Source organism: Oncorhynchus mykiss, chromosome 13 (genome assembly GCF_013265735.2).
Source record: "Oncorhynchus mykiss isolate Arlee chromosome 13, USDA_OmykA_1.1, whole genome shotgun sequence".
NCBI classification, from domain to species: Eukaryota; Metazoa; Chordata; class Actinopteri; order Salmoniformes; family Salmonidae; genus Oncorhynchus; species Oncorhynchus mykiss.
The window spans coordinates 19665898-19685601 of NC_048577.1; the positions used below are offsets into that span (position 1 = coordinate 19665898).

Below are 19704 nucleotides of genomic sequence, written 5' to 3' on the forward strand. Positions count from 1 at the left end.
AATTCAAACTTTGTGACAGCAAAGTGCTATGAAGGGAAATAGGTTCCAAAGGCAAGGTGAATATTCAGAAATAACGTTGGCTCAAATTAATAACGAGCAATACATTTCTAGGGCCTTACTTGACCTAAAATGTCATTCTTGGAACCAGTCGATTAGATTAGTTTATTAGTCGGTCGCAGATGAAATTGTAGGGTACAGTGAAGTTCTTAATTCTTAAGATCTGAACTCCAACAGTGCAGGTCAAAAAGATAAGTGAATGAAACAATAATAATAATATGCATACTATATACATATTTATTTACAACATTTACAAACCAACAGCCTGCATTCATCCAGTTTGTATAAATTATGATAGATGTGTGACATGAAGCTATATTGGGCAAAGGCGTAACAATGACTGTCTTGGACAAATAGACATTTGGCTTAAAACATGTATTCATTCATGGGCAATATGTGTGCATGTCCTGATCATATCAGCTTACTACATCTGTCTTCCCTCACCAAACCCATCAATGATTTGATTTATTTGACTATAATATATCAGTTATGGCCAACAGAGGGCAACATTTATCCATATAATACGATAAAACCTCACTGAACCTAAATTAATTGGGTTACATTGTAAAAAAAATTCAGATATCGTATGTGATCAGAAACAATGCATTAATTTCCCGGAGTGGTCGCTCTGTGCTTTTGTAGTTGACGTCATAATGTACGATGGAATATAGAAGCCTATGACGTAAACGAACTCAAGAAAATGTTTAGTGCGCTGCTTTTGCCTCAGTTGAGCTGATGCTTTGCAAAGGACAGTCATCCTCATGTTCAAATAAATCACTTTGAGTGGACAAAGAAGACATTCTGTGTAAGTACAGCATAACTGGCCAAGATGTTGTAAAAAAAATGTTTGAAATGTATTTTAAAATGTATTTGTTTATTTAAAAAAAAAGTCAGGTCCAATCTGAAGGGTGCCTGAAAGCACAATGGATAGAAATCATAAACCGTTGAGAAACATTCTTCTAAAAGTAAGACTCATAAGTGATGAAAAAATGTTTGTTCATTCTGGGGCTATCCCTCTTGATATGTAATGAGGCTATCTTCTTGGTAGTATAACCTATATGCTGTAAAAAACAGATTGATATGATTTATAGTTGGAAAAGTGGGCATAATTAAATGAGGGCTAAGGTTAAATGTATTTCCTTATGTTCATATACCCCAGGCTGGGACCCTCCAAGCTAGTGCTGGAGAGCAGGTCCTCCAGACAGACATCACTGACCATGATGGACTAATAAGGCTGCCAGCCCTGGTAGACTGCCCCATTGACAGCCCCCTAAAGGTAAGAAAACGTCTTATAGTTCTGTTGCAAAACGTCTGGTTGTAACAGAGACCAGTTGGTTGCAATCTAGTAATATGACGTGTTGAAAACCAGTTTACAACGTGATAATAAAGCCATTAAGACACATGGACCACCTACTAAACTCAGCAAAAAAAGAAGCGTCCCTTTTTCAGGACCATGTATTTTAATGATAATTCGTAAAAAAACAAATATCTTCACATATCTTCATTGTGAAGGGTTTTAACACTGTTTCCCATGCTTGTTCAATGAACCATAAACATGTTAAGTTTTCTGAAAATAAACGCAGTTGACAGTGAGAGGACGTTTCTTTTTTTGCTGAGTTTAGTTTTGAACTAATAGTTTTGGAATTCAGATTTGAATATTGATTGTAATTCTAAGGTTATGGTTTATAGTTGGAAAAGTGGGCATAATAATGGAGGGCTTAAGTTATATGTATTTCCTTATGTTCCTATACCCCAGGCTAGGACCCTCCAAGCTAGTGCTGGAGAGCAAGTGCTCCAGACAGATGTCCATTCCGCTGGCCATGATGGACTAAGCCTGCCAGCCCTGGTAGACTGCCTCCAGGATAGCCCTCGAATGGCAGATGTCCATTCCGCTGGCCATGATGGACTAAGCCTGCCAGCCCTGGTAGACTGCCTCCAGGATAGCCCTCGAAAGGTAAGAAACATATTTTAGTTCTGTTGCAAAACGTCTGGTTGTCACGGAGGCCAGTTGGTTGCAATCTAGTAATACGAAGGGTTGAAAACCAGTTTACAACGCAATAATAACGCCATTAAGACACATGGACCACCTACTAGTTAGAACTAATAGTATTGGAATTCAGATTTTAATTCTGATTCTAATTCTAAGGTTAACCCTTATGTGACATGTCACTCAGTACCATCATGCCTATGGTGAAAAATGTGGTTTCTATGGTGATATGATTTCCCCACTGTTGTTATTTGTCTCAGAACCTTGTGCCGAAGCCCCCGCAAGGCCCCAGGCCCAGCCGAGAGGCAAATATAGCAAAGGCAGAAAAGAAGGCCACAGAGGTTATCAAGGCTAGAAGGTCTAGGGAGGCTAAGTCAGGGGTGAAAAAATTAAGCCGCCAAGTAGTTGGTATGTTGGCACTGCCTCAAACTCTAACTCAAACAATCAGTTACCGTGAGTATTCATCTCCACTTCCAAAGTACATGGATTTATTGATAGAATTCTAAAACGATATATGGTGGAAGGATCCACTAATGTCTACGATCCTCTTTCTGTAGGTGTCCTGCCAGCTATCAAGAAGGGCACTAAAGTTACCCTCCAGTCCTCCAGCTCCCCCTCCCTCTCCGATGACAACAAGGAGGCTCTAGGTTAGTTATTATGTTGTTTTTACCGTCTTTTGCACCCGCACATTCCCCTTCTTTCTTTTCTCTTATTGTCAGTAATGGTACTTTCATTTTCTCTCCTTTTTCTTTCTTATTTTTCTATACAGTGTTTGGAGACATGTTATGTGTGAAGAATTACTTTAAATCAAATGTCAAACTCATTCTATAGAAGGCCGGGTTTCTGCAGGGTATCACTCCACCCTTGATTGATGAATTAAGGTCACTAATTAGTAAGAAACTCCTCTAACCTGGTTGTCTAGGTCTTAATTGAAAGGAAAAAACTAAAACCCGCAGACACTTAGCCCTCCATGGAATGAGTTTGACACCCCTGTATTAAATACATTTTGATTTGACTAGGGGCCGTCTGCCAGGTCCTGACCACCAGGGTGGGAGACATCCTGAACAGTACCTGCAACGACGATTACAAGGCCAGGCTCATCATCCAGAAAGGTACACTTATAACCTGTTTTGCCCATATCACCAGTAATAACCATGTAATAACTTGTGTAATAACCAGTGTATTACCATTATAGTAAATGTACTAGATACTGCATAGTGTTATACATGGATGTGGCTTTGAACCAGTTCAGAATATGAGTGTGTTTTCTTAGGATTGGATTCCGGTGCCAGAGAAAGGTTCCCTGGCTCTCCGTGTTCCTCTTCACCCAAGGACGAAGAGGAGGTGGTTGTAAGTGTCATGACTGTCTCATACCCTAAACCCTCCACCTCAACCCAGGCAGCATGGGCAGCTCCTGCCCAGACTCTGGACGGTTTTCTGCCCAGACCCTGCCTGGATGAAGAAGAGGTAGTCCCCAGCACCTCCATGAAGGACAACACTGTGCCGAACACCCATGCAGCACGGGCAGCTCCTTCCCAGACCCTGGAAGAAGAGGTGGGGGAGGCTGAGGTCTCCGAGATGAGTGACAGCTCCCTGATGCCTACCAAGAACAGGCAGGACCCCCTGGAGAAGATTCCCTCCCTCCTACCAGGCAAGGAGCACATCCTCCTTTGCAGCACTCCCTGGGCCACCGTCATGAGCCCCCAGACTCTGAAGTTTATTCTCCACGGCATCATGTGCCGACTGGAGGCCTCAGAGTCCCCCCAGACAAGGAGGGCTAATGACCCCTTCAGGCTGATGAAGGATCTCTTTGTGGAGGTCCAGCATGCCCTGAAGTATGCTGACATCTCTGTCGTCTTTGGCCTGGAGGAGAGCATCCAATTCAGTGGGGAGGATGCGGTGAAGGCCATCGTGAAGACTGCGGCTAAAAGATTGTCCCTGCGTTCGGACTCCAACCGGGCTCAACTGCGTGCCGCACGCTCTGGTAGCGAGGGAGCCATCAGGTGCATGGCGGACACCATCACACAAGTCATAGATGACTATTCCGAGGACTGGAGTTTCGACGGCCATTTTGGAGCCAGGAGGAGCCGTGGTAGTGGGAGGTCACACTCCTCAACCTCCTCAAGGAGTGACGTCACCCTCACCGAGGAGCTCCTAGCTTGGAGGGAAACTCTAGAAGAGGACCTAGAGGAGATGGCTGATGACAGCACTGGTTTGGAAAAGACCAGTGTAAGCTCAGCCATCTCTGAGAAGTCCCAGGTAATTAGCTACCTTTCTGAAAGCACCAAGACCATCAGCAGCGCCCTCTCCACAGACCTCGAGGACATCACCTCCACACAGGTGAGACGGCAAAGAACTAGTAGATCGTTTTGTTATTTGGGCTGTTTGATTGTGAGGCATCGACTCATGTCTGTTTCTCTCTCTACTAAGAAGAAAGAGAAGGAAGAGGCTATGAAGAAAGAAGTGAGAAAGTCAAGAAAGAAGAAGCGAGGAAATAACAAGAACCAGAAGAAGAACAAGGTGTCTCCTCTTGGCAATGATAGTAAGTCCTCATTTCTGTCAGTCAACATGTGCATCTGTCTTCAGCACACTATTGTAACGTAAGGACGGGAGACTATGATGAAGTTATCAGGGTCTTATTCATTAGCCACTAAATGGAAGACCGCGGACTAAAACAGGGAGGAACTTTCTTGAACTTGCCAATAACAAATGCTTGTTTTTGTTTTCCGTTTCAAAATATTTTGCTACTGTGTACCCTAATGAACACGACCCTGATTTCATGCCTTGTTCTCTGTCACCTGTTCAGGTACTGTGGCTGCAGATGAGCCTAAGAAAAAACAGGCTCTCCTCCCGCGGATCACAGCCGCCCTGGCAAAACTATTTTGCTTCCCCTGCAAAAAAAAAAAATGCAAAAGTAACTGTTCAGAAGACGAGTTTGGGAAAACCCTGCTGCCACCTCCCCCAACCCACTTTCTAAATAAACTCTCAAAGCCAACAGAAGAGGGAGGGAGACAACCCCCCCTACTCACAACTCATTTTATTACACCACATTTAATTCAATAAACACAACTTGCATCTATTTTGATCTTCTTCTTCTTGAGTTTTTGTTTTACAGACCCACCTGCATGCTATAGATTCTTAAGGTCAATTTGCTGTCTACTTCAGTATCATTGTTATGAGTATGTTCACTGTGCCAGTCATTATAGCAGTACAGGCTATAATAATGCCCTAACCTAATTGCAATTGACATAATAAGAGTTACATTTGAATAATAATTCCCTCATTTTACATTTTTTTTTAGAGGGAATAAATCTCTAAAGCACAATAGAGTGCCGTCCCTAGGAGGGGTGCGTCACTTGAGTGGGTTGAGTCACTGATGTGATCTTCCTGTCTGGGTTGGCACCCCCCCTTGGGTTGTGCCGTGGCGGAGATCTTTGTGGGCTATACTCGGCCTTGTCTCAGGTTGGTAAGTTGGTGGTTGAAGATATCCCTCTAGTGGTGTGGGGGCTGTGCTTTGGCAAAGTGGGTGGGGTTATATCCTTCCTGTTTGGCCCTGTCCGGGGGTATCATCGGATGGGGCCACAGTGTCTCCTGACCCCTCCTGTCTCAGCCTCCAGTATTTATGCTGTAGTAGTTTATGTGTCGGGGGGCTAGGGTCAGTTTGTTATATCTGGAGTACTTCTCCTGTCTTATCCGGTGTCCTGTGTGAATTTAAGTATGCTCTCTCTAATTCTCTCTTTCTTTCTCTCTCTCGGAGGACCTGAGCCCTAGGACCATGCCTCAGGACTACCTGGCATGATCACTCCTTGCTGTCCCCAGTCCACCTGGCCGTGCTGCTGCTCCAGTTTCAACTGTTCTGCCTGCGGCTATGGAATCCTGACCTGTTCACCGGACGTGCTACCTGTCCCAGACTTATTATTTGACCATGCTTGTCATTTATGAACATTTGAACATCTTGGCCATGTTCTGTTATAATCTTCATCAGAGGTTACTCGGCGACAGCGGTGCTGATACTGCTTCATTTCTCTCTTGTCGAATTAATACAGTGGTCTTCATTTGCATATTTCCGGAAAGCGAATAAGCCCCTCAATGGAAAGGGAAGGCAACCGAAAAAGAAAATAGCCGAAATAGGTTACCAAACCCTGTTATTTTTCTGTAGCCTACAGTTTTACCCACAGAAATAAGAGGACACCTTGTAGCCTCTTTGCTTGCGCGGCCTCCATTGCATATATCGTTATACAATCGTTGCAATGTTTTAAATAGCCTTCTTCTATCACATTGCACTGCAAGACATAGGATTGAACTGACATTTGAATTGGTGACATATACTGGAGCATCATCTGCAGCGCGAGAGCCTGTTGTACAGGTAGCAGCCATAGGCATTAGCATATTGGCCTGAAATCGTGCTAAGTGCCATCACACAAACCGAAACAGGCAAAAGCCTACTAATTACATCCTCAGCCAGTTCTTTGTAGCCTATACAACGCAGGTTATTTGTCCTTCAGATGTATTATTTTTTGCTAGTGAAGGCATGCTACAGCCGTTAGAATATTGTAGTCAGAAATGGGTGTCCCTTGGGTTGGCTTTACTCCAAAAGATGAGAGCGAAAGATCTCAAACATTTTATTATGGAAGAGGTATTATGGCTGACTATAAAAAAAAGTGAAGTATTCTGCCCCAAGCATCTGCTTTCAGTCTTTTTGGGGACTACTTTTCAAGGAATAAATTACCTTGCATTTCAGGCTAATTATTGTTAATATTATAAACGCTAGAACAGAACAGACTAGAGACATGTACCACCAAGTGAAAACGCTGGGTAGATTTCACCAGCACAGGGTGTGTTGAGTGAGAAATCAAGTAATTTATTTTAACCTTATCTAGGAAATGCACTCACCATACAGAGAGTGAAACACTAAGTCTCTAGAAAACAATTGTCTGATCTTCACACATCCTCATGACCTTGTTTTGAAATTAAACACTATACCAGATTACCACACACACACGGATGGGACATTTGAACATTACAGCTCAGTAAAAGTGACAGTTGGCATTTACACACAGCTGTGTAAACCTCACTTCTTTCTCATCATCCCTGCTACTTGCTGTTGTTATGGCAATCCATGCTAAGGTGAACTGTGAATGAATGGTAAACTAATATGCCTTTGTGATGTTGTCAGATTAAGTCTTTGTGTTTTACACCGGCTTGGCTGTGGCGTGCTTCTGCTGTACAAAACTGCTGAATGCCACAATAAGGACCGTAGTAGGAGGGAGGGATATCATAAACCTGTCCTGATGTCTGTGTCTGTCTGTCTGTCTGTCTCTGCATCTCGGATGTTCTGTCTATCTGTTCGTCACACCGACTCTCTCACTGTGGTTGGATGGTTGTAGCGATCAGCAGAGGCCTGCCCTGTGCTAAAGGTTCCACTCCATTATCCTGAAGACGCTGAGCTACTGGGAGCAACTCCATGACCTGACATATCAAGTCTAAAACTCCAGTATCCTGCCCTACTGCAGCTACTACAAGCTCCCTTCTAGTCTGTTGTTCATATTATTTTGGAAGCACTTTACATTACAGCACGGAATAAAGCGGAAATGGAATGGCAATTAGTTAAAGTTACTCACAAAGCAATCCAATATTTGCCCAGATACAGGATCCTACAGATCAGTATAACTGTATTGTTTCAGAGACATCACATACTAGAGGGGTGATAATATTACAAAAACAACATTGCAATGTTTCCCCTAAAATTCCCCAAATGTTTTGGCATGGGGCCCCCAATTGATTTTGTTATAATGTTTGAGTCACTCAGATACGCTATATTAACAAAAGTATGTGGACACCACTTCAAATTAGTGGATTCGGACAGTTCAGCAACATCCTCTGCTGACAGATGTATAAAAATTGAGCACACAGTCATGCAATCTCTGTAGACAAACATTGGCAGTAGAATGGCCTTTACTGATGAGCTCAGTGACTTTCAACGTGGCATCATCATAGGATGCCACCTTTTCAACAAGTCAGTTTGTCAAATATCTGCCCTGCTAGAGCTGCCCCGGTCAACTGTAAGTGCTGTTATTGTGAATTGGAAACGTCTAGGAGCAACAACGGCTCAGCCGTGAAGTGGTAGGCCACACAAGCTCACAGAACGGGACTGCCGAGTGTTGTAGCGAGTCAAAAAAAATCTGTCCTCAGTTGCAACACTCACTACCGAGTTCCCAACTGCCTCTGGAAGCAACGTCAGCATAATAACTGTTTGTCGGGAGCTTCATGAAGGGGGTTTCCATGGCCGAGCAGGCGCACACAAACATAAGATCACCATGCGCAATGCCAAGCATTGGCTGGAGTGGCGTAAAGCTTGCCGCCTTTGGACTCTGGAGCAGTGGAAACGCATTCTCTGGAGTGATGAATCACGCTTCACCAGCTGGCAGTTCAACGGACAAATCTGGGTTTGGCGGATGCCAGGAGTACGCTACCTGCCACAATGCATAGTGCCAACTAATGTTTGGAGGAGGAATAACGAATTGCCTGGGGCTATTTTTCATGGTTCGGGATAGGCCCTTTAGTTCCAGTGAGGGGTACAATGACATTCTATACGATGCCCTTTCCTGTTTTAGCATGACAATGCCTCCGTGCACAAAGGGAGTTCCAAACAGAAATGGTTTGGCCTGCACAGAGCCCTGACCTTAACCCCATCAAACAGCTTTTTTTTCTTTTAGCTTAATATTGCGGATAGAATGTTGCTTCCTATGTAATTGTCTGCATCATTTCCAATCCCCCATATTTTTGGGGTAAATATATATATCCATACACGCATGCATATATATACATATATATACATATGTGACAGGTTAAAGGAAATATTCATAGCCTGTTATACATTAAAAAGTATTAGTAAGTTCATAGTATCTGAGGATCTTAAAACATCTAAGGTTAAAAAGATCATGCATTCAGTATTAGTTGATAGAGATTGAAAACATTCATATAATTGTGTTAAAGTTCAAGCGTACAAAGGGTACGAATTGTGAGAGTAATGGGTAAACGTTATATTGATTACTTTATTTTGTGGTGCCTAAGTGTTAATCTGTGATCTACGAAATGCTCTTAATCTATGAGCTGGAGATCGATTGCTCTGGTCTCCACCCATATTCCTGGGGAAATCGCGGTCTTTTCTCATTGAACTAAAAGTTGAATTGAGAAAACAACACCGTATCACTCTCGTGATTATTTCTCCCCTGTTTTCAGGTACTTTATTGATGATAAAAAAAAGAGTCATTTAAATGTTATAACTCGCTAACATGTCAAGAGTGTTTAAGGTGTGTCTTAGTAACATCTTGAGGAAGTTAGAGTTAAGTTTGAAGAGAGTAATATGAGCCCTGCTCGGTTGTAGCGAAGAGTAGCTGCCATTTAATGTCGATTGTGAATGAACATGTGCATTCTTAATAAGATATTTTGCTGTGTTATTTGTATAATGGGTTTTCTGTTGTTTTGGAATGTGTTACTTTTGTAAACACTAGGTTTAGGCAAAACCATAAGCAAATAGGTACACTGATATAACTAAGGAGTTAATCAGGGTGATTTTTCCACAAATAGACAGGTATTTTCCTTTCCAAGGTAGCAAGATCTTATCTATTTTTGCAAACTTTCTATAAAAAAATATTGGAGTGAGATAATTTCTTTCTTTTGGGATTTGTATACCGAGTATGTCCACATCTCCGTCAGACCATTTAATTGGTAAACTACATGGTAATGTAAAATGTGCATTTTTTTAGTGATCCAATATGTAATATGGTACATTTATCATAATTTGGTTTTAATCCAGAGAGGATAGCAAAAGTATATAGATCCTCTAAGAGGCCGTGGAGAGACTCCAATTGTGGTTTTAAAAGAAAACATGAATCATCAGCGAACAATGACTCCTTAGTTTTTACGGATAAGGGGACGGAAAAGTCGAGGACATTCTTTTGTCCAAATCAGAAATTCCCAATGAAAGCCAAGACCCAATCCCAAATCTACCCCTAAACCCTATGCACTTATTAATATCTGAGATGACTTGAAGTGTAAGCAATATCCTAATATTGCTTATACCAATCAAAACGGCTCAGATTTTAACAAGTGCATAGACTGTAGGGTTTAGCCAGTGATTTTTTCCTCTCCATCAGAACCCACCTCTCCTCCTGGGCCATGCCCCTGTGGATGGCGATTGCAGGGAAGTTCAGCTGAGACAGAGCCACACAGCGCTGCACAGATTTCACAAAGATCACCACCTTCAGACAGGGGAGAAAATGGCAGTGAGACCCCGAAGACAAACATGGGGCACAAAACCCATGCTGCATCTGATATGGCACCCTGGCTTTACCCTGGTCAAATAAATGTACACTCTGAAGACGAAAAACACAGGGCATAAAACTCACAGGCAGAAACTTTGTCAGTGCATAGACTTAGTTCACTTGAATGAGTAAAATTGTATTTAAAAACGTGACTTTCAAATCCATGGACAAAATACATTCAACTCACTTATGTTTTATAAATTACGTCTCTGAAAAGACCTCTGTCCGTACCTGGTTGAACTCGAGCACGTCGAGCAGGTCGAAGAGCTTGTGGTTCTTCTCGCTGTCCTTCAGCTTGCAGTAGTACTGCTACAGGCCGTGCAGCGTCAGCTTGGTCTCATCGTCCACAAACACCTCCATGGGCTACAGGAGATATTCATTAAGCACCAAACACAGGGAGGGACTACCAGGACTTCCAGTGCTAAACATTTTGCTAGTGTGCCCTAATGAATAGAACATGGGGAAAGTGTCACTATTTAGGGCAGTTTTATAAACCTAGCCACATTAAGTGAAAAAAAGGAGTAAACCACATTCTGTGTTGGTGAATGAAGAACTACAAATCTGATTGTGAACATCAATTACTAGTACTAGAGCTGGATGGAACTTTATTTTTCATTATAGCTTTAATGCCAGGACTGTTCCTCCCGAAAATGTCCAGAGCCCCAGACCCAGGTGAAGAGAGGGTCAACTCTGGCCATTTGTGAGACAGACAGTCACGAAAAGACAAAGCATAGATGTGCTAGACTGGAACTTTTTACATGAATATTAAGCCATATCCAAAATCCCTTGAAAAAAAGGGGGGGGGGATATCTGCAGTTTCTACATCCATTTTTAGACATTTAAAATTAAAAGAATAACAAATGCCCATGAGCTTAGTTCAACTTTCGTACCCCATCAGAACCCAAAATACAAGCTTGTTTCATTCCAATGCTTGTAAACAAAGTAAACGCAAAAATAAACTATATAGTCTCAAAACATGGTCAAAATGATAATTCTGATATCATTGACGGTCAGTCCTTGCATATAGCTCTACGAATTTCAGAGTGGTTAAATTTCTCCAGACCTACCCCTCCAAAACAGGAGCGAGGAAGATGCTTCATTAATGTTTATACTGCCGATTGCCTCTTCAAAGTGCAATTTAGGGAGATGGGTTCATCTGTGTGTGTGTAAAACTGCAACTTTAAGTTTCAGAACATGTACATAACCACGGGACTACATAAAATGTAAATACTTTCCTACGTTTTGGCTAAATCCTTACTTAAGTCACACCATCTATCCCATTCTGTTCCAAGATCCACTACTACTTAGTAGGACAGTGTATTAGAAGTGCATTCTAAGTGGTATGCTAGTAGGTACATTGGAACACGTTTTCAATTGACCGTTCCTCTGTGACGTTTCAACTTACTCCTTGCTCCCGTCACTCACATCTGGCATCAGCCCCCCCGTCCTACTGTGGTCTGAATTTGCATCTTGTCACACTCGTCCAGGACAAAGTGCTTCACGTTCTTCAGGTTGAGGGTCTTGTTGCGGATGAGGGCCAGGATGCGGCCGGGCGTTACCAATACAAAGTGGGGGCTGTTCTTCGTCAGCGCGTCCTCGTCCTTCTTGATGGACAGGCCCCCGAAGAACACGGCTGCCTTGACGGTAGGCCTGCACTTGGAGAAGCACTCATACTCTTTGCTGATCTGGAAGGCCAGCTCTCGTGTGTGGCACATCACCAGCACAGACACCTGTATAGACAGAGAGAGAGGTAGGGGAGGATGTTTAATACAGAACTCTCTGGACAGCAGAGAAACAAAAAGCACACAAGATTATCCAATAGGATAGAACAGCAGTGTAAACAGTGAGATTAAAAGGAGAACAAATTCAGACTGCAATTGGCCCAGCGTCATTAGGGTTTGGCCGGGGTAGGCCGCCATTGTAAATAAGAATTTATTCTTAACTGACTTGCCTAGTCCAAATAAAGGTTAAATAAAGTTGGCGATTAGACACTTTCTTATGCAAGTATCCCCAGATACAGATTAAGCCTATTCCTAAACTACAAAGCACTCAATGGATTCTCAATCGAAAGCTATTTTTAGTAAAGGAGGGAGGATGTAACAGCAATTCAGTTGCTGCTTCCACAAGGTAGAGATTAATTTCATTATTCAACCACTCACCTGCCCGTACACAGGCTCAATCTGCTGCAGGGTGGCCAGTACAAACACAGCCGTCTTGCCCATACCAGACTTGGCCTGGTACAGGATGTCCATGCCGAGGATGGCCTGTGGGATGCACTCATGTTGGACTGAAAGACAGAAACGTAACTAGGGAAGTTAGTTAAGAACAAATTCTTATTTACAATGACGGCCTACCAAGAGGCCTCCTGCAGGGATTGGGGCCTGGGATTTAACATTTAAAAAAAATATATATAGGACAAAACACACATCACTACATAAAGAGAGACCTAAGACAACATAGCAAGGCATCAACACATGACAACACAGCATGGTAGCAGCACAAAACATTGTACAAACATTGGGCACAGACAACAGCACAAAGGGAAAGAAGGTAGACAACACATCACACTGACAGTTGTGGCTGCTTTGTAAGAGTGTCCATGATTGAGTCTTTGAATGAAGAGATTGAGATAAAACTGTAAATCACTAGGGGCAGAAAACTGAAGAGAGGAGCGACCCAGGGATAGGTGCGCTTTGGGGACCTTTAACAGAATGTGACTGGCAGAACAGGTGCTGTATGTGGAGTATGAGGGCAGCAGTAGATATCTCAGATAGGGGAGGGGGAGTGAGGCCTAAGAGGGTTTTATAAATAAGCATCAACCAGTGGGTCTTGCGACAGGTATACAGAGATGACCAGTTTAAGTATGATGTGATGCTTGAAGGGGCATACATGGATAACTCATTGTCAGAGTCCCAAATGACACCCTACTTTACTTTCCACCAGGGCCCAGTCACACACAGTGCTAGTTTTGAACAAAGCCCTATGGGCCCAGCTCAATAGTAGTACACTATGTCAGGAATAGGATGCCATTTGACACACACAGAATGGACAAAGTCAAAAACAGTCTTTGGTTGAAGGTGGGAAGTGCCTGTGAGGCTCACCTTCAGAGGGATGTTCAAAGCCACAGTCGACAATGGCGCGGAGCAGCTCTGGTTTGAGCAGGAAGTCTCGGAATGCGGAGCTGTGGATGGAGACGTAAGAGCCCTTTTCCTCCTTCTTGCCAGCAGGTGTGGCGGTCTCCGGGGCAACCTGAGGCTCCTCATAGTCCAACAGCTCGTTGTCAACGTCGTTCTCTGCCATTCTAGAGAAGGGGTACTTGCGTTAGTTGAAGCTAGGCAAGACTGGAGACTAGTTTGGGGGTGGGCGCTGTATCAACAATACAGTAAATTCAGAAGGGTAATTGAAATGCCAATTCAATAATCTATGTACAATTCCTCACCATCTAACCTTAGTTATTTTACATGAGGATTCCAATTCTTGTAATTTCACTTTCTAAATTGAATCCTAGTCTAGCACAGGGTTTTCCATATTCAGTCCTTGGGACTCCAAGGGGTGCACGTTTCCCCCCCAACATTACACAGCTGACTCAATCAAAGCTTGATGCTTATTGGAATCAGCTGTGTAGTGCTACGGCAAAAACCAAAACCCCCTGAGGTCCCTAGGACCGAGTTTGGGAAACACTCGTCTAATGTGTATTCCTACATAGCATTAGCTAGCTGCTAATAATGCTAGTAGCAGGACGCACGCACACCGCCAAAGCTGGACAGTACGCAAAATGGGAAGCGAATACATTTGGCACATAATCATTACAATTTACCTAGCTAGAAACAAGGATTGGACCAGCGACCACCCTGCAACTCAGTTTACAGTAGTTAGCCAGTTGCCCGATTCAATCAAGTTGAACAAGGAATCATGCCTCACTCTCCGCACAAACAATGGCAGCCGCCTCCTCATTCATGTAATATTTGTGTTGTGGAGAAATGACCAGGCAGTTTTCGTTTAGTCAAAACCCCTCGTGCTCTACAGTTCGCGGCACCCCAGTGCGCATGTGCATTTCCTATTAGGTGTAGTAGCGTAACACTGCTGTAATGCATTACTGCTTAGTAACAGCACAGTAACAAATTTAAACCGATGTAGATCCCAGATACTACACTCCTCCCCCATAGTGTTTAACTCCCAGAGAACAAGGTAAATATGTTAGGTAACTACTAATGCAATATCTGAACAATGCATTCTTAAACATTTTTCAACTACTGGGTTGAAGCAGACTTTTCAGAGCCCAGCACAAATCCAGGGGATTATTCTGCCCCGAAGATGGAGTTTGTGTCCTAATAACTAACCCAGGTAATGTCCTTTTTCTTTCCTTTTATCTAGGACATATTAAAGTGTTTGTTTTACTGTCCGTTACCTCCTTAACCAGCTCAACTCACAGGTCAAGCTGTTGAGGTGCCCTTCGCTGTCGAATAGGATATCTCCGCTCCTCCTGGGCTTCCTGTGGTGGGCCAGGTTCGGGTGGAAGGTCAGGCTCTGTCTCTCCCGTACGTCCACAGTCAGGAGAATAGTCCTGGGGGTCGTTATTGTTCTTGTTCTCTCGGCATGTCTCTGCTGGGGCGTTGGACCGTAGCAGATGATCCACATGAACGTTGACCTGGCGATGACCAATTTGGACTTGGTAAGTCAAAGGTCCTCTGCGTTGCAAGATCACACCTGAGTCTGAAATCACGTACCATCACCCTCTCTTCCTCTTTGAATTCTCTGACAGTCTTTGAGTGTCTGTCATGAGCTTTCTTCTGCTGTAGCTGGTGCTTCGCCACAGTGCTTGACAAGTCTGGTTTCAACAATGTCAGGCGGGTACGTGGTTGGCGTTTCAGAAACAGTTCAGCTGGTGTACATTCCGTTACTGTGTGTGGTGTGTTACGGTAAGTAAACAGGAACCGCGGAAGCCTTTGGTGGGTGGGCACAGACTGAACCTTGAGTCTAGTCCAGGCCTTCTTAAAGGTTTGCACGGCTCTCTCTGCTGCTCCGTTTGATGCCGGATGGTAAGGTGGTGACAGGATGTGCCTTACTCCATTGTTCTTGAGAAACATTTCAAAATCGTTTGACGTGAACGGAGGGCCATTGTCCGATACAAGCTCCTTGACTAGTCCAAAGGATGCAAACAGGTGTCTGAGAAGATTGATGTTCTTCTCAGCTGTGGTCAGTTGAGTAGGGAACACTTCCATCCACTTGGAATGGACATCAACAAGGAAATGTTGCTTGTCAATTTCGGCGTAATCCACATGGATGCGTTCCCAAGGTGTAGCAGCCCAGGACCATGGATGAAGAGGCGCAGCAGCAGGCTTGTTGCGAACAGCTTCACAAGGTGAGCAGTGGCCTACATGCTGTTGAATGTCCTGATCCAGTCCAGGCCACCACAGATAACTGCGAGCGAGTGCTTTCATTTGAGTGATCCCTGGATGTCCCTCATGCAGGTCAGATAGCAGTCTCCTCTGGAATTTGTGAGGTACCACCACCCTTGATCCCCACAGAACACACCCTTGATCAGTGGACAACTGGTCTTTCTTGTCGATGAATGGACGAAGGTTATCGTCATTTACGAAGGTTGGCCAACCGCCTAATGTTAAGTCCAAGACTTTGGAAAGCACTGGGTCTTTCCTTGTTTCCTCTGCTATGTCAGAAGCAGATATGGGCAGTTCATCAATGAGAGAGATCTGGAAGACTGCTTTATCATCTTCACTGTCGGAGTCACTATTGCATGGTAGTCTTGATAGTGCATCGGCATTTGCGTGATCACTGGATCGTCTATACTCAATCTCGTAGTCGTAGGCTAACAATATCAGAGCCCAACGTTGCATTCGAAGTGCAGCAAGGGTTGGTATAGCTGATTTTGGTCCAAGGATGGCCAACAGAGGCTTGTGATCTGTCAGCAGTTGGAACTTCCTTCAGTAGAGGTATTTGTGAAACTTCTTCACTCCGAATATTATGCTCAGGGCTTCCTTCTCAATTTGAGCATAATTTTTCTCACTTGGTGACAGAGTCTGTGATGCAAATGCAATAGGGTGTTCTTCACCTGACGGTAGAACATGTGAGATGACGGCTCCTACTCCGTATGGAGATGCATCACACGCGAGTCTCAGCTTCATCTCTGCGTTATAGTGGGCAAGCCACTTGCTCTTTAGCAGACGCTGTTTGCAAGTCTTGAATGCTTCTTCGCATTGTGGGGACCAATTCCACTTTGTATCGGCCTGCAGCAGTTGGTGAAGCGGATGCAACAATGTGGACAAGTTTGCCACAAACTTTCCGTAATAGTTCAGGAGCCCCAAAAATGACCTCAGCTCTGAGATATATATGGGTGCTGGTGCGTTTACGATTGCTTCCACCTTGCTGTTGGTTGGGTGCAGGCCTTGTGCATCAATCTTGTATCCGAGATACTCCACTGAGTCCTGGAGGAACTCACACTTGCTGCGTTTCATTCTCACTCCATATTTCTCCAGTCTTGACATCACTTTGTTCAGCACTACAAGGTGCTCTCCAATAGTTGGTGCTGACACGAGGATGTCGTCCATGAAGCACACAACATGGTCTATACCGTCCAAGATCTGATCCATTGTTTGTTGGAATATCGCTGGAGCTGTCGAGATTCCATAGGCCAAGCGATTGAATCTGAATAGCCCCTTGTGTGTATTGATGGTCAGATACTGTTCTGACTCTGGATCCAGCTTCAGTTGCTGATAAGTGAATGCTAGGTCCAGCTTACTGAAAACCTTCCCACCAGCTAGAGTGGCAAACAGATCTTCAGCGTTTGGTAGTGGATATTCCTCTGGTAGTATGCAGCGATTTACTGTGACCTTGTAGTCACCGCACATTCTGACGGTCTTGTCTTTCTTTGGGACTACAACAATCGGAGCGGCCCAGTCACTCCTCGCTACTTTCGTGATTATGTTATTCTTCTGTAGGCGGTCCAGGTGGTTTGTGAAAGATAGGCTTGGTTCCTTCTTGCACTCTGACTTTTGCTGTGAAGTCTTGTATTTCACCGTAGCCATCTTTGAAAAGTTATTTGTGCTTCTCCAGCATGTTAGTGAGTGTAGCCTGACTCACTGGTTTGTCATTTCTCAGACTGAAGATTTCTCCCCAGTTCAACTTGATCTTTTGTAGCCAGTTTCTGCCTAGCAAGGCTGATTTTTCTCCTTTAACAATGACAAGCGGTAGCGTCCACTCCTTTCCCTCATATCGGACTTGTACCTGGATCTGCCCTAACACAGGAATAGTGTCACCAGTGTATGAAGAAAGGCGGATGGACGCGGGCTGAAGAGGACACTCTTTCAGTTTTTCTTTGTAGAGTCTCTCTGGAACCAGAGATACAGACGCTCCGGTGTCCAGCTGCATTTTAACCTGTTTTCCCGCTAACTCCATGTTGAGATAGATTCCATCTTTTAGTTGTTGAGCTGTGTACACTGAACAGTTCCACTACTGTTTCAGTTGTACCTTCCTCTTCTTGTGCTGCGTCTGACACTTTGTGCGCTCTTGCTGTGCGTTTTGAGGCCTTACTGTAAATGTCCAACCTTTCCACAATTGTGGCACTTTTCATTTTGGAATCGACATTCACTGTGCTGATGATTATCTCCCCCACATCTGTAGCAACTTGGCTTAGACCTTTGAGATGTGGGCTGCTTTGTTCTTGTGTAACCTTGAGGACGGGACTGAAAAAAGTGTGACTTTTGTGAGCTTTTTCCACCACGTGCATCACTGATCTTGTGAACACCATTCTGATGTTCTGCATGTCCCGATAGCTCAATAGTATACCTGTGGGCAAGCTCGAGTCCAAGTGCTATATCACAGGCTTTCTTACAGGTCAGGTCCTTCTCTGACAAGAGCCTTCTGTGATATGCTTCACCTGTGAGACCACATACAAACTTGTCTCGGAGAGCATCATCAAGAAATCGTGCAAACTCACATGTTCTTGCCAGCCTTTTCAAAGCAAGGATGTAGTCAGCCACGGTTTCCCCTTGACTCTGGTCACCAGTGGTAAAATCTGAAACGTTCTGCAATGAGAATTGGCTTAGGCTTGAAATACCTTGAAAGAGTTTCAGTCAGTTCTGCATAGTTCAACTCCACTGCTTTCATTGGTTCAATGAGACCTTTCAGCAATCCATACTCAGTTGGACCCAAAACACTGAGAAATACGTCTGCTTTCTTTCCATCTTTGATTTCATTTGCAGCCAGCCAACGCTCAAAACGCACCAAATAGGAATCAAAATCCTCTTTTGTAGCCTCAAACTCTGGTACTCGACCAATGGTTGCCATTCAGTTAATTGTTCAGTTTCCTTATTCCTTAATTTTCACCTAACTCTTCACTTCAGAAGTTTCTGCAATTACTTCATTCACTGCACTCATTTGTAATTATGTACACACCGTGTACAATATTTCTTCACTGAGATCGCCTAATTTCAATGACAGTTTTTTATATTTATTTAACCACAAGAGGGCAGTGTCGCTGTTCTGGACTCCAATAGTCTTGCTACTTGGCAGCTCCTGAATACTGTACTAGCAGTGCTAGCCTTCTCTACTGGCGAAAGAAAATCAAAAATAACTGACGAATTACATAATTATTTTGAGTTTCATTACTCACGCAACATTCTTCCCTTCAAGCAATGTCCGTTTATGTAGTTTAATCACCTCGTCGCCACTGTAATATTTGTGTTGTGGAGAAATGACCAGGCAGGAGACGGGAGTACAGTTAGTTTTCGTTTAGTCAAAACCCCTCGTGCTCTACAGTTCGCGGCACCCCAGTGCGCATGTGCATTTCCTATTAGGTGTAGTAACGTAACACTGCCGTAATGCATTACTGCTTAGTAACAGCACAGTAACTAATATAAACCGATGTAGATCCCAGATACTACAATTCAAACTTTGTGACAGCAAAGTGCTATGAAGGGAAATAGGTTCCAAAGGCAAGGTGAATATTCAGAAATAACGTTGGCTCAAATTAATAACGAGCAATACATTTCTAGGGCCTTACTTGACCTAAAATGTCATTCTTGGAACCAGTCGATTAGATTAGTTTATTAGTCGGTCGCAGATGAAATTGTAGGGTACAGTGAAGTTCTTAATTCTTAAGATCTGAACTCCAACAGTGCAGGTCAAAAAGATAAGTGAATGAAACAATAATAATAATATGCATACTATATACATATTTATTTACAACATTTACAAACCAACAGCCTGCATTCATCCAGTTTGTATAAATTATGATAGATGTGTGACATGAAGCTATATTGGGCAAAGGCGTAACAATGACTGTCTTGGACAAATAGACATTTGGCTTAAAACATG

At 43.5% G+C, this 19704-nt stretch overlaps 2 protein-coding genes, 1 long non-coding RNA gene and 1 pseudogene across 3 annotated transcripts; 2 read left to right on the forward strand and 2 right to left on the reverse strand.

The window, feature by feature from the left end:
• The first annotated feature begins 2216 nt into the window (after positions 1-2216).
• Positions 2217-4473, forward strand: LOC110485840. The gene is made up of 4 exons (XM_021557033.2): positions 2217-2691; positions 3064-3156; positions 3318-4384; positions 4441-4473. The coding sequence occupies exons 1-4, from the start codon at positions 2559-2561 to the stop codon at positions 4471-4473; spliced, it is 1326 nt and encodes a 441-aa protein (XP_021412708.2). The 5' UTR covers positions 2217-2558.
• A 21-nt stretch (positions 4474-4494) lies between these two features.
• Positions 4495-5009, forward strand: LOC118938231. The gene is made up of 2 exons (XR_005035477.1): positions 4495-4586; positions 4851-5009. It is a non-coding gene; the product is annotated as an uncharacterized LOC118938231 (long non-coding RNA).
• Positions 5010-10149: 5140 nt separating this feature from the next.
• On the reverse strand, positions 10150-10778 carry LOC118938540 (annotated as a pseudogene).
• A 380-nt stretch (positions 10779-11158) lies between these two features.
• On the reverse strand, positions 11159-14350 carry LOC118938226 (ATP-dependent RNA helicase DDX39A-like). Its single transcript, XM_036940514.1, has 4 exons — positions 14189-14350; positions 13473-13672; positions 12531-12658; positions 11159-12101 (listed from the first exon to the last, which is right to left on the reverse strand). The coding sequence occupies exons 2-4, from the start codon at positions 13669-13671 to the stop codon at positions 11805-11807; spliced, it is 624 nt and encodes a 207-aa protein (XP_036796409.1). The 5' UTR covers position 13672; positions 14189-14350; the 3' UTR covers positions 11159-11804.
• Between the last annotated feature and the right edge of the window lie 5354 nt (positions 14351-19704).